The sequence below is a fragment of the Amblyomma maculatum genome, chromosome 7 (assembly GCF_055883805.1).
Source record: "Amblyomma maculatum isolate TAMU_Amacu chromosome 7, ASM5588380v1, whole genome shotgun sequence".
NCBI classification, from domain to species: Eukaryota; Metazoa; Arthropoda; class Arachnida; order Ixodida; family Ixodidae; genus Amblyomma; species Amblyomma maculatum.
In genome coordinates, this window is record NC_139350.1 from 45,236,846 (window position 1) to 45,249,578 (window position 12,733).

At 42.3% G+C, this 12,733-nt stretch overlaps 1 protein-coding gene, 1 long non-coding RNA gene and 1 pseudogene across 2 annotated transcripts; all 3 read left to right on the top strand.

The window, feature by feature from the left end:
• The first annotated feature begins 716 nt into the window (after positions 1 to 716).
• On the top strand, positions 717 to 1,703 carry LOC146183105 (uncharacterized). Its single transcript, XM_084608328.1, has one exon. The coding sequence runs from the start codon at positions 717 to 719 to the stop codon at positions 1,701 to 1,703; it is 987 nt and encodes a 328-aa protein (XP_084464454.1).
• Positions 1,704 to 6,108: 4,405 nt separating this feature from the next.
• Positions 6,109 to 8,521, top strand: LOC146183106 (uncharacterized; annotated as a pseudogene).
• Positions 8,522 to 9,217: 696 nt separating this feature from the next.
• LOC146183107 (uncharacterized) lies at positions 9,218 to 9,505 on the top strand. Its single transcript, XR_014708465.1, has 3 exons — positions 9,218 to 9,273; positions 9,357 to 9,404; positions 9,469 to 9,505. It is a non-coding gene; the product is annotated as an uncharacterized LOC146183107 (long non-coding RNA).
• Positions 9,506 to 12,733: the final 3,228 nt, after the last annotated feature.

Here is a 12,733-nt window from a genome sequence, read left to right on the forward strand (position 1 = left end):
GTGTGCGCGCGCGACCGCGTGAGTGCAAGGAGGTAAAAAATAATATATATATATAAGGAGAGAGCGTGACGGCACGCGGCCAACTTTTGCAAGCCAAGTGCCGAGGACACCGTTCCCTCCTCCGTTTTTTCGCTGTCCGAGTCGGTCCCTAGAATGTTTTGATGTCGGTATATTTTAATTAGTGCGCGCGTCGGCCATGGCGCGGGCGCGCACAACGTTGGGCGCGCGGCTGCGCTCTCCCGCGGAACCCGCGCCGCGCTTATTCGCGCATGCGCTCGAGGGGACCGACTGGCTCTTTTTTGTTTTTTCCCTCCTTAGTTTTTTTTTTTCCTCCATGTGCGAGTGTGGCTGGGTGGAATGCTTTGTTTGTGAACTTCGTAGTTTCTGTGTCTTTCAACTGCTTTTTTCGGCTGGAGTACCAACAACGTTGCATTATCATCATCATCATTTCCAAGCTATCCGCGCTATCCGAATCAAGCCAAGCCAGGCGAATTCTATTCCGCGCTTTTCCCGCGCAAAACAATCAGCCTGTGTGTTTGGTAACATTGGCCGTTGCTGCCGTTGCTTGCAAGGACGTGACATTGTTCAGCATTTGAACGCAAAATTACTGGCGGAAGACACCCTGATGCAACGATGTCTGTCTGAGAAGCGAGAAACCGACACAAAACAAGGTAAGTGACCAGTTCGTCTCTCGCTTTTGACTTGTTGGTTCAGCCATGGCGGCGTGTTCACAACGGAAATTTCGGCGCACTAGAAATTGGCGTACAAATGAGTGCCTCGAACTGTTGGCATTGTGTAGTAGGGAGGAATCTTCTCGGTCCATTGTTGATGACTTAGACGACATCGAAGAAACTGCGCCCACTGTCTCACCGCGTTCTCAACACGACGAGCTCGTCGCTACAGCCTCGCGCAGCAGATGTCATTGCAGTGCAGTTGAACATTCCCCACTCAACGATGATTTTAGCGTTGCTAGCGTTTCACTTTGGAGCCATGAATGCAACTTATCGCCGACTGAAGAGCTGCCTGACACTCAGGACGATGTTTTGTTGTTCCGTAGGAACTTGCAGATATTTGCACTTGAGTCGGGCATGACCCATGCATCACTTAACTTGCTTCTGGCGCTCCTGCGCAGCCATTCATGTTTTTCTTCCTTTCCAAGGTCTGCAAGGGCATTTCTAGAGACTCCTAGGAGGTCAGTCGGCATTTTGCACCTCTCTGGTGGAAAGTACTGCCATTTTGGCATTGTAGATGGCATCCGTCGTGTTGTAGGGCGGGAAAGAAGTCTGCCTCAGGAGCTGATCCTAAACTTCAACATTGACGGGCTTCCAATTGCAAAGAGCTCTAGGAGCCAATTCTGGCCTATTCTCGGGCAAGTGAAAAACCTGAAGTGTAACAACATTTTCGAAGTTGGCGTTTTCTTTGGCGACAGCAAGCCTGACAATGCAAATGAGTTTCTTCGTCATTTTGTTGATGAGTTAGAAGAGGTTCTGACTTCAGGCATCAGATTGTGTGGACGTGCTATCCCTGCCCGGCTTAATGCACTGATCTGTGATGCGCCAGCAAAGGCTTTCATTCTGAGCATCAAAAGCCACACAGGGTATTACAGCTGCACAAAATGTACCGTGAAAGGCACATACAAGCAAGGCAGAGTATGTTTTTTAAATATCACTAGAAGTCTCCCCACGAAACAAATTAACGTCTAATAAACTTCTTTAAACAGCTCTGGAAGGCTACAAACATCTTGTTCTAGAACAAAACCTCTCACAGACGTCGACGGAAAGAAGTTTCCTGGAAAACTTCGTTAGCACGTCTATGCTAAGACGCCTTTTCAAAGACGTCTCAGATATGTTTTTTTGGAGACATCAATTAGATATTTTTCCAAAGACCTCTCAGCGATGTTTATTCAGAAACGTTTCACAAATACTATTGTAGAAAGGGTTTACTAACTTATAAAACTCCACAAAAGAATACTTCATGTTTCTCCTGTTCAGAATGTTGAATCCCTATTCAAAGAATGTTCAGGAATCGCAGCGAACATTTTCTACGCATGGTTTATTGCAGCCACGGAATTAAGCAATAATTACGGCACATAAATTGTTAGACAGCTTTGCATTACTCCAATGTCTCAACTTGATTATTTGATAATCAGGAACAGAAAGTAAGAGTACTGTGAAAAACTGCGCCGAAATAAACACACCACAAGACAGAAGACGGGACAAAGGCGCTACTCACAACTGAATTTATTGAAACCCACGAGTGATCTTATATAGGCGAAGTTTCCAAAGGGAAAGAAGGATGGGGAGAAAGATAGGGGAAATCATCAAACGACCATCGAGAACGCAAAAAAAAAAACTCGGTTAATGGATAGCAGAATCTAAAAACCTAATTTCGGAGGCCAGAAGAGATAAAATGAGGGGATGCTGATACACCTGCTGTCAAACTTCTTAATGTAGAAAGCCTCCAAACTAACACGTGCCGTTTTATCCTTACTCTTTCCAAGAATCTTCGTCTCATTCAACCTGGCCCCGCATCCGTTGCAGTTGATTACGTGCGCTACCAAATGTGCGTACTTGTCTTTTAAATCGGACAAATTTCGTGCATGTTCCCCCAAACGCTCGTTGATGCATTGGCCAGTTTGGCCTACGTACAACTTTCCACACGTCAAGGGAATAGCATAGACCACTCCAACAGAACACTTTGTGAACGCACATTTGGTAGCGCACGTAATCAACTGCAACGGATGCGGGGCCAGGTTGAATGAGACGAAGATTCTTGGAAAGAGTAAGGATAAAACGGCACGTGTTAGTTTGGAGGCTTTCTACCTTAAGAAGTTTGACAGCAGGTGTATCAGCATCCCCTCATTATCTCTTCTGGCCTCCGAAATTAGGTTTTTAGATTCTGCTATCCATTAACCGAGTTTTTTTTTTGCGTTCTCGATGGTCGTTTGATTATTTCCCCTATCTTTCTCCCCATCCTTCTTTCCCTTTGGAAACTTCGCCTATATAAGATCGCTCGTGGGTTTCAATAAATTCAGTTGTGAGTAGAGCCTTTGTCCCGTCTTCTGTCTTGTGGTGTGTTTATTTCGGCGCAGTTTTTCACAGTACAAATATGAACCAACTAGCCCAAGAAACGGTATTAAGAAAGTAAGAGACCGCTTTAAAATAACCTCGAACTTTGAAACTGCGGTTCGATCTAGCGGGAACCAAAGCCCCGTCATTTACGGTCCAGCTAACCTACCGCTCGTAAGGCTGCATTGGGTTGCACACCGGTCCTGAAAGACGAGGGGAGGCACGCGAATGACAACACTTTTTTATGCTACGAATGCCTCTTCATTCCAGCTTGCCTGCCCAACACCAGAAAACCACCGTATTGCCGCTCGTAAGGCCGCACTGGGGTAGCATAGGGGTCCTGAAAGAAGACGGGAGGCATTCGAATGACATGCTTCTACTCCGGCTTGCTTGGGAGCACGCGAAAACCACCGCACTGCCGGAAAATGCATAGCAAATAATGTTGTTTGTTGCTTGGGCAAGAGAACAGTCAGCAGTAGAGCCGATCGCACGCTCAAATATCGTTCCGTACGCTGAAGCCTGCTGCGTGGTGGCGCTTTGCTCGATGCCGATGCAATTTACGATTTGTCAACATTGCTTTATTATTTCAGGTTTTTTTTTCTTATTTCTTCACAAAAAATAAGGTTAAATTGGAAAACAAAATAAAATGAACTCATAATTGTTTTTGTAATAGTTGGGTTTTGTAGGCAGTCATTGCTTTATTAGCATTTTGGCATTGCAGTCGCTAGCGACTGCTTGCTACCCGCGCGCACCGATCGTTCAACTCATCTTTTCTCGTCTTTCGACATGCTCAACGGTTACTCAACGTGCTCTCGATGGTGTGTGTTCGGTGTGCTGTCTGTTTCCCGCGCTTGAACATTTACGCTTATTTTGCAGCTTTCCCGCGCTGTATTTTACAACCACTACTGTGCTGTGATATGGAGCTCATATTTCACAACAGTAAGTAACTTTCCACTTCTCTTGTATGGTGAATGCAGCGCGCCGAAGTTGAACCGCAGATGCGCCTGACTAGCGCGCTAGAAACACGGGTAGATAGCAATGCGTGTTTGTCTTTCTATCTGTCCATGTTTCTAGCGCTGTTTTAACGTACTGTCCAACCAACTCGCCCAACAAGCTACTTAGCTTTGTTGTATTGGCTTTGTTAACTTCACTGATGCGTGCTCAGTATGTGCGGTAGCAAATGTAGAATTGAAGCAATATATTTTGAGGAGTTATTTTGTTGCTAATGGTCGTGTTGAAGATGTGGAATTATACGAGTCTGTTTGAAAACATTCCGGCGCTTCACTGGTATCAGGTGTAGAATATTTGTGTTTTCTTCCAATAAATAGTTGGTAGTTGTGCGCATATGGTGTCCTATTCGTTTTTGTTGTCATCTTTGCACCGTAGCGTTTTCAAATCAGTAACCTCAGCTCACTTTAAGGTTTTCTGTGTATGTACAGGGTGAATAAAACTTTCTTCTCTTAAAACAGACTAGAAAAGATTGTTCTTTAGGTTCACGGTAGGTCAATGCCCGAAGCATAAGGCCACTGCCTCGACCTCGTTTTGTGGTGCGAGCTATAAGGGATTTTTTTTTTCATGCATGGCCTACTAGGTGAATGATTTCAATGGTGTTCATGGTAGGTCCGGACATTTTGAATAGATGTTAGTGGTATCACCGTATTTTGGTGTTTCGTTTCTCCGTGCATATTTTTTTTTCTTAAAAACCCCACAGATCTCAGGCACGTAGCTCAACTGCCACTGCCTTTGGCTTGTTTGAATATTTTGAGCACTTTTTGTGTCTTCGCAGGTTGCTGGAATCTTGTCTGTCTTAAAGACCCCTGGAAAACGCAGAACCTGGAGCTTACGATAAGCCATTGAATTTAGCTCATCAGCCAATGCCTTCAGTATGCATTATGATTTTATATACCTATGCAAGTTACAAAAAAAAAATATTTTTATGCAGAACCTTCTGGGCGGATGGTTCCAGTGAGTTTACACCAGTGCATTTGCATACATGCCTGTAACTTAACTGTTTTTTGCCAGTGCAGGTTGTTTGGAATTTACTTTTGCAGAAGAACCTTCAAAAAAGGCTTCTCAAATCCATATTGTCAACAAGTTTATTTGCTGATTGCTTTTACTTTTGTAGATGGAGTGCAATAAAAATTCGGACTGGAGAAGCATGTGTTCTTCATACATTGAGCATGTGCATTCACTTTGAGTGTAGTGACTTGTAGTTTGTGCTCATTGTCCTCAATTCTGCATGCGAGATCACACAATAGTCTGCTTTGAGAGCATTTTTTTTCTAAATTTTAAATTACAGTTAACTGGGGAGAGGGTGAATTGTTGAAGGCTTGTATTTTCTACAGCACTGTAAGAAACAGCTAGAGATGGCACATAATCGGTGGGGTGGTAAAGGAGTAAAATTTAAAATTCTATAAAAAAATTAAAATTTTAATTCTCTTCAGCCCAACTGATTTTGCGCCATCTCTAGCTGTGTCTTATTGTGTTGTACAAAGTGCAAGCCTTCATCAATTCGCCTTCTCCCTAGTTAACTGTGTCATTTCATTAAATTTAGAAAAAAAAATGCTCTCAAAGCAGAGCACTTTGACCTCACATGCAGAATTGAGGACAATGAGCACAAACTGCAAATCGTTACACATCTAAAACAAGAATAGAAACGTTCTAACCAAGAGGGTTTAAAGATGTCTACTAGCACAGCTATAGCAGAGCTACAGCTAGAAGCAATGTCTAGAACAAGTATAAAAATTTTCTAGGCGAGAAGTTTTCAAGACTTCTACTGGCGTAGCGTTAGCAGAGCTAAATCGGAGCTACAGGAAGGCTTGTAGCTCTTGGGTCTACAGAACGTCTCAAATGAGTCTTCTTTTAGAAGTGCCCATTTCTTGGCCTAGACATATTCTATATGTCAATTAGCTCTTTTTGTGTTTCGTGGGTCAGGACTAAGACCACTTTTCGGGGACAGTTTCAGAAGGAGCATCATGCTGGTGACACAGTTCTTGAAAGGCTGCCAATAGATATGGTTCGGGACATCCCACTAGGCTATATGCATCTTGTGTGTTTAGGAGTCGTGCGCAAAATTTTGCTCTTGTGGGTTCGTGGCCCTAGACATGTCAGGCAGGGAACTGGCATTTTGAATCGGCTTTCATGCAAGTTGAATGAGCTAGCTCAGTATGTGCCTTCTGATTTCAACAGAAAAACGAGAGGTTTGACCGGCCTAGAACGATGGAAGGCAACAGAGTTCCGATTCTTCTTGCTGTAGTGGTCCCTTGGTGTTGTCTTCTACAATTCCATTTGAAATGTACGAGAACTTCTTGTTCCTTCATGTGGCAGTCACCATCCTGGCATCCGAAAAGACAACTGCAGATGATTTTGATTATGCTGATGACTTGCTGAGAAACTTTATCAGCAGCTTTGCAACAATTTATGGGAAACAGTATGTGTCTCATAATGTCCACGCTCTCTGTCATCTTGCTGCTGACGCACGGCGCCTTGGGCCGCTTGATTCATGGAGTGCTTTCCCTTTTGAAAACCACATGAGCGTTATCAAGAAGCTTTTGCGAAAGCCACAGTTTCCATTAGAACAGCTGTCGAACCGGCTCGCTGAAAAATCTCTTGTGGATTACAGAGTTGCTGCTGATGCAAGGTCACATCCAGTATTTAGCTCTGAACACCAGTGTGGCCCACTTATATATCCATGTCAAGGGCCACAATTCAGGAAGGTGGTACTCCCTGAAGGCACTCTGTTTTGTACTGGAAAGAAAGACAGCTGCTGCAGGCTTATTGATGGAAGCCTAGTGGCTATTGAAAACTTTGCTCATACCACAGCAGGTGTACCACACATCATTGGGCGAAAGTTTTTGAAGCAACAGGAATTGTACACTACACCTTGTTGTTCTTCTCTCTTGGGAATTCATGTTGTTTCCCAGCCTTCTGCCTTGCAATCGTGGCCTCTTGGCTTCATTTCAGAAAAGTGCATGAAAATTCCATGGCAGAATAAGTTTGTTGTTTTTCCCGTTATTCACACAAAGGCGTGAATGGATCTTCTTTTTGTAAATAGGGCTAATTTTTTCTGTAAAAACTTTTTTTCAAGGGGACAGTTTTGTTATTGTAAAATTTCCACAAGAAGAAAACAGCATTGCTATTGTCCATAACAAGTGGCTAAATGGCAGTGAATATATGTGGCCAGCATACTCACGAAATATTGAAAACCTGGTCAAGTGTGGAGCCTCACCTACTTCAGACTGGATACGGGTTCCCTGTATACCTTTGGAGACATTCAGTGAGTCATGTATTTTTGCTTCATACGCACATTTAACACTTCCAGTAAGCAGGTGACAGTTTTTGTTCTCACAAAAGCAATTCTTAGTAATAATATGGGGCTTTGGTTAGCATTTTTGATAAAATTTTAGAACCAATATCTTTTTTAACCAGTATTGAATAAACCTGCATTGAATGCGATGGAGCGTTTATTTCACCCACAGTGACAAGCTTGCATATTTTATTTTAATGAAGTGCATAGGTTTTTATACTGCAATACAAGTATCGTTTTTTGCTTCAGCTCTTAGTGGCTGAGATTATCATCTATGACTTTAGTGGACTGTTCTTTAAAAATAAAGTTGCAACCAAAACAGTATTTTAGTACCTTTGCCTGCACCTGGCAGCTTAACTAAAATTTGTATTGGAGATACTTGCTGCAAACCAGAGACAGAGTATAGAAAAAGAAATGACAAGTTGGGCTCATCCAGAGCCAGAAATAATAGCCAGCGTGTGACGAACCTGGCATGTCCAAATCAGCTAGGGGACTGTTGCCACTTAAGGTTGGCGTCATACAGGAAATCATTGCCTGTCCTTGAATTATTTATTTATTATACCTCAAAGACTCCAGATATCAGGCATTATATGAGGGATGGGCAGGACAGGTGCAGGATGATGGATTTGGTTTCTTTCTTGAAGTGGATCAGGTTGGTAAGGTGCAACAGCTTCGTTTGGAAGATTTTTACTGTCCCTAGATGATTTGACGAAAAAAATGATTGGAGGTGAGCACATGTTATAGAAGGGGGTGAGTAAATGGTCTTGTCGTGATCGATTTTGCTGGAAAGACGATGGACTGGTGACATGATCAATGCTTCTAAAGATGAATGATAGAACTTGTGAAAAGGCATAATCGAAGTGGGGCATAGTGACAAATATTATGTCTCTAAAGTGGATAATTGAGCTGGTTGAATGCCATTTATTATGAGGCAGCGCACCAGGAAGCAGACAGCGGTTGTCCTTCTTCCTGTCTGTGTTTCCCGATTCGCTGCCTCATAATCAATTCTGTTTTTATCTGCATCTAATTACATTGTGTATTTGCTTTAGGCAGCTATTTTGAAGCACGAAAGAAGATTCGTCGTGCTGAAGAGACTTCTGATCTTGAGAGTGAAGTGGACCTAGGAGGAAAATACGACGAGCACTAAGTTCTAGTCCTGAGGTTATGACAAGGTCTCCACTGCAAGAACATTTTTCAATGAAAGGTATGTGTTCTGTCTCTTTGAATTTTCATTGGTTTGCCCACAGGATTTTGGGTGAAAAAAAATGCATGATCTATGTCTAGGTTTTTAGATATACTTAAATGTTAAATCCTCCACTGTATTGCGGTGCCTTATATTTTAAGGCAGTGCAACCCACCAAGAATTTGCTCTGAAAATAACATTCTATCAATCACTTATCCCAGCTATCTTTTATGGGGAAAACCTTGTTTTTGAATGTTTTAAAAGGCTTGTGCAATGCTCTTGCAAGGCCGCAAAGCAGTGTACTACCAAAGAGTTTGGGCTGTACATTTTATATGCCTTCTTATGTGCAGAAGGAACTGGCAGACTGAACATTACAAGTAAAAGTTCTGCGTCTGCAGCAATCAGTGCTGAAGAGCAAGGTAAAAAGGAGCAAGTTTTGCGATTTTTCATCTATGTGCAAGTGCTTAAAGCTAGTTCATCATTCTAATCTGGTCAGTCATTGTAAAATTATCTATTTTGCATAATTACTGTGCCATTATCTAAGCTGTTCATTTATGCTTGCTATGTTGCTATGTTATTCTACTGACCTGTCTTCTTTTTAGTAGACAGTGAATCAGACTGCTCTGAAGACAGTGTGGGAGTGGCCTATGCAACAGGCTCGGAAGTACCTCAAGCCATGGCACCTTTATCCCGTCCACACCGGAGGCAGCAATCTTGTGAGTAGAAAATATGAAACAGGCTGTTGTAGCTTTGCTGAGGAAAATATGATTTTCAGTACTCATGAGAGCTCATAATCCAGCACCTTGGCCTGCAGTTCCATCTTCAGTTGACAAGCAGCAAGCATCCCGTAAGTAGTCCTGCTAGTAACATATGTCAACCTGTTTAGTACAAGCACTTTTTCTGCACATCAGAGAGCCAGCATACCCTGGGAGGCCCACAGTACCGTAACGCTGCATTGACTGGACCTCACTGCAGTAGATGTGAGTATAGCTTTCAGACTATTTTGTGTGGCATGTTTTACAAAGGGCAGCTTGACAGGCAAGCTAGTGTCTTATTCATGGCATAAAAAGACTGGACAGGGCACACAAAAACAGAACACCACACACACACGTGTGGCACCTGATTTTCTTTTTCTTGTGTGTGTCTTGCTGGCTTTTTCCTGTTTTTTATAATGAATATTCACCAACTAGCTCAACCTTCTGTTCTGATACTGGTTTCCTGTTGTTAATGAAGCACAAGAAGACTGTAAACAAAGGCGAGGTGGCTGAGGGATATTTTGTTTTCCTCTTCCCTGTGTTGCCTTTTTGTGCTTTATTCATATTATGCATGGCCAACGTTATTTTCCTCTCCCTAGCTTCCAGTCATGCTGTGCCAGCTGGGCGATCACACACCAGGAATGACTGTCCCATCATGCATAGGAGCCTGACATCAGGTGTGTTATTTAGCAGCATGACAGTTCTTTCATTGATAAGTGTAAAAAATTGCAGCGGCCCAGAGGAATGATGGCAGCACTCGTAATCACCCACATGCCAATGAAGCCGGAGGTAAGTTTTACATTTCTTGTTGCTTGGTGTGTCAGTATTCATTCATTTTAGATTGTCGCTGTAATAGTACACTTCAACCTGTGTCAAAAAATTTGAATGTACAGGTGCGGCCATAATAATACGGACCACACATCTAGTGTTTGAAATCTCATGCCTTCCATACAGAAAATATGGTGGTTACTCGGATCCGTATGCAAGCGCGCCAGTGGCATGTACTTGTGCATGTGCAATGTAGTTCCTAATATTCGCTAAGGTTTACGTGACAAAATATTTTACCATTGAGATGTGCTCAATATTTAAAATCCGGGACTATACATTAGCCTTCCGCTGCCAATATAAAAAGATAGGTTCAACCTTTGTAGCGGTGGCTATGGTCATCTGATGAGGGCAAAATACAAAAACACCTGAATGTTCTGCAAGGTCAAAACTCATCAGGAACACCAGGTTGTGTAAATAAATTCAAAGCCTTTCACTCTGCAGTCTCTCATAGTTAATGTGTCACTTTGAAACGTTCGATACTCAATTTACAATTTAAACTCTAGTCTCACTCTTGTTTCTGGCTGTTAAACTATTCATTGAGTCATAGTACAGTTTCTGTGCATCAAAATCAATTCATATTTTTCCTACCCACAGCCATATAGGGCAAATGCTGTACAAGCTGTCAGAAATTTAGAGCCTAAGGTGTTTGCTTCTAAGACAGGTAGCAGGGCTCTCACCGATTGAAAGGGGCAGGGCCAGAGATTTTCTAACCTTCTGGTGATTTTGAAAAGTGCGGGTGCATTACAAGCCACATGATGTGTGGCTCAGAGGCCAACCACATTGGCTCTAAATTTTGGCTGTACTTGTGCTTCATGCATTTATTTGTGCGATGGGCCTTTTTGCTGCTCTGCATAAAAGCAGCGGTTTGTGATTAAAACTTGTGAAACTATAACTAAAACACCAATATGGGTTGAGTGCTTCATTCCTTATTTAACTGCAGACCTAATCAAAGGAACAGTAAAAACAAATAAATTGTATTTTGTTCTCTAGAGCCCTTCACAGTCAAAGGTGAATGTGCTAATTCACAACCTAGTACTTTAATGGAAACTGATATGCACTTTCGTAATGTGTAATGTTCATGCTGAAGACACCCCACTACAGGATACCTTTGCGCCAAAAAGAGCTTGTGTTTTGGGCCTATTTTTGACTGTGATGGGTTGGTGATATAACAAAACATACCGTTAACAAAACAGAGTAACTCTACCCTGTTTGTTAGTTTGGATCAGAACAAACCTTTCCAGCATCCTAGTGTCAGTTGTTTCTCCTCCACCTTCCAGTGTGAATTTTTAGTTTTCTGTTTTACTACCAAAACATTGAAGTAGAAGCAAGTGCTAATTATGATCCAGCAGTATGTGTTACTTTAACATGTTTCACTTGTCTCCCAGTTTGTTGGAAGTGTATAAATATTTTGTGCTAAGTATTTGTCGTTTAAGAAAGTTAATTGTTGGGCTAGTTGGTGTTCTGACATCACGAGTATATTATTTAGCGCAAAGTAATTAACAGCGCCCGTGTTCGTCCTGTCTTACTGTCCTATCACTTTGTGCTAAATAATATACTCATTACATTTGCTGTTGTAGGCAGATTGCCATACATGTGGCTTTTGTAAAAACATCTTTTATAATCTCTTGACCTTTCTGTGCATTGTGCATGACCATCGATTACCTTACAAGCATGTTCTAAAATATAGACCTCATCAGATTCACAGGCTATTAGCCAAGTCATTCGATTGCTGCAAACAATACTTCTGAGAGTGGAACACCTAGGAATTCAAATGGATGCCATAACTGCCGGGCTTACTGCTAGAGGTGGAGTTGAACTTGAAGAAGACATATTGCAGGGACCATTTTCTAGTGCAGAAGACCTAGAATCCTTCGACAGGGAGTTGGCACAAAGCAATGACATGAAGTCAAAGCTGGTAAGTTTTACATTGTAGCCATATGACTGTTTATATAAATTCTAATGAGTGATTGCTCTCTCAATGAAAGATTTGCTTTTTCATTCACTGAAGATTCGCTGTCATGATCTTAGTGCAAGTGTATTTGGAAGAGGGCGCAGAATGCTTTGAAATCTGTATGCATGCAAAACAGCTTTTGATTTATTAATGTTGTCATGTACAGTGGTGCAACACCTACACCAATTGTGCCAATTTGATATAGCTGCATATTTCTGCTCCATGCTGTGCCAGAATGCCCCGACTAGCTGCAAAAGTTGGCCATGCTAAGGGACAACTTTCTGCGGCCGTGGTATGGCTAATCACGACTTTTATGTTATTAAGACATGGCTGCGGCATGCCGGAGAGAAACTCTTGAAAATGAAGCAAAAGCGGATGGCTGACGCTACTGGTAAGCTTTTATTATATTGCATTCTTTAGTAGGCTTTTGTGGTTAAGCATTGGCATATGTTTACTTTTACAGGACATAGATGAAAATCATTTGATGATAACAATACTGTTCACTTCGAATGGAAGGAAGGAACAGCTCAAACGGATGGGACGTGTAGGAAGGCGAGACAGACACATGAGCTCATGTGTCTGTCTCGCCTTCCTACACGTCCCGTCTGTTTGAGCTGTTCCTTCCTTCCATTCACCATGAAC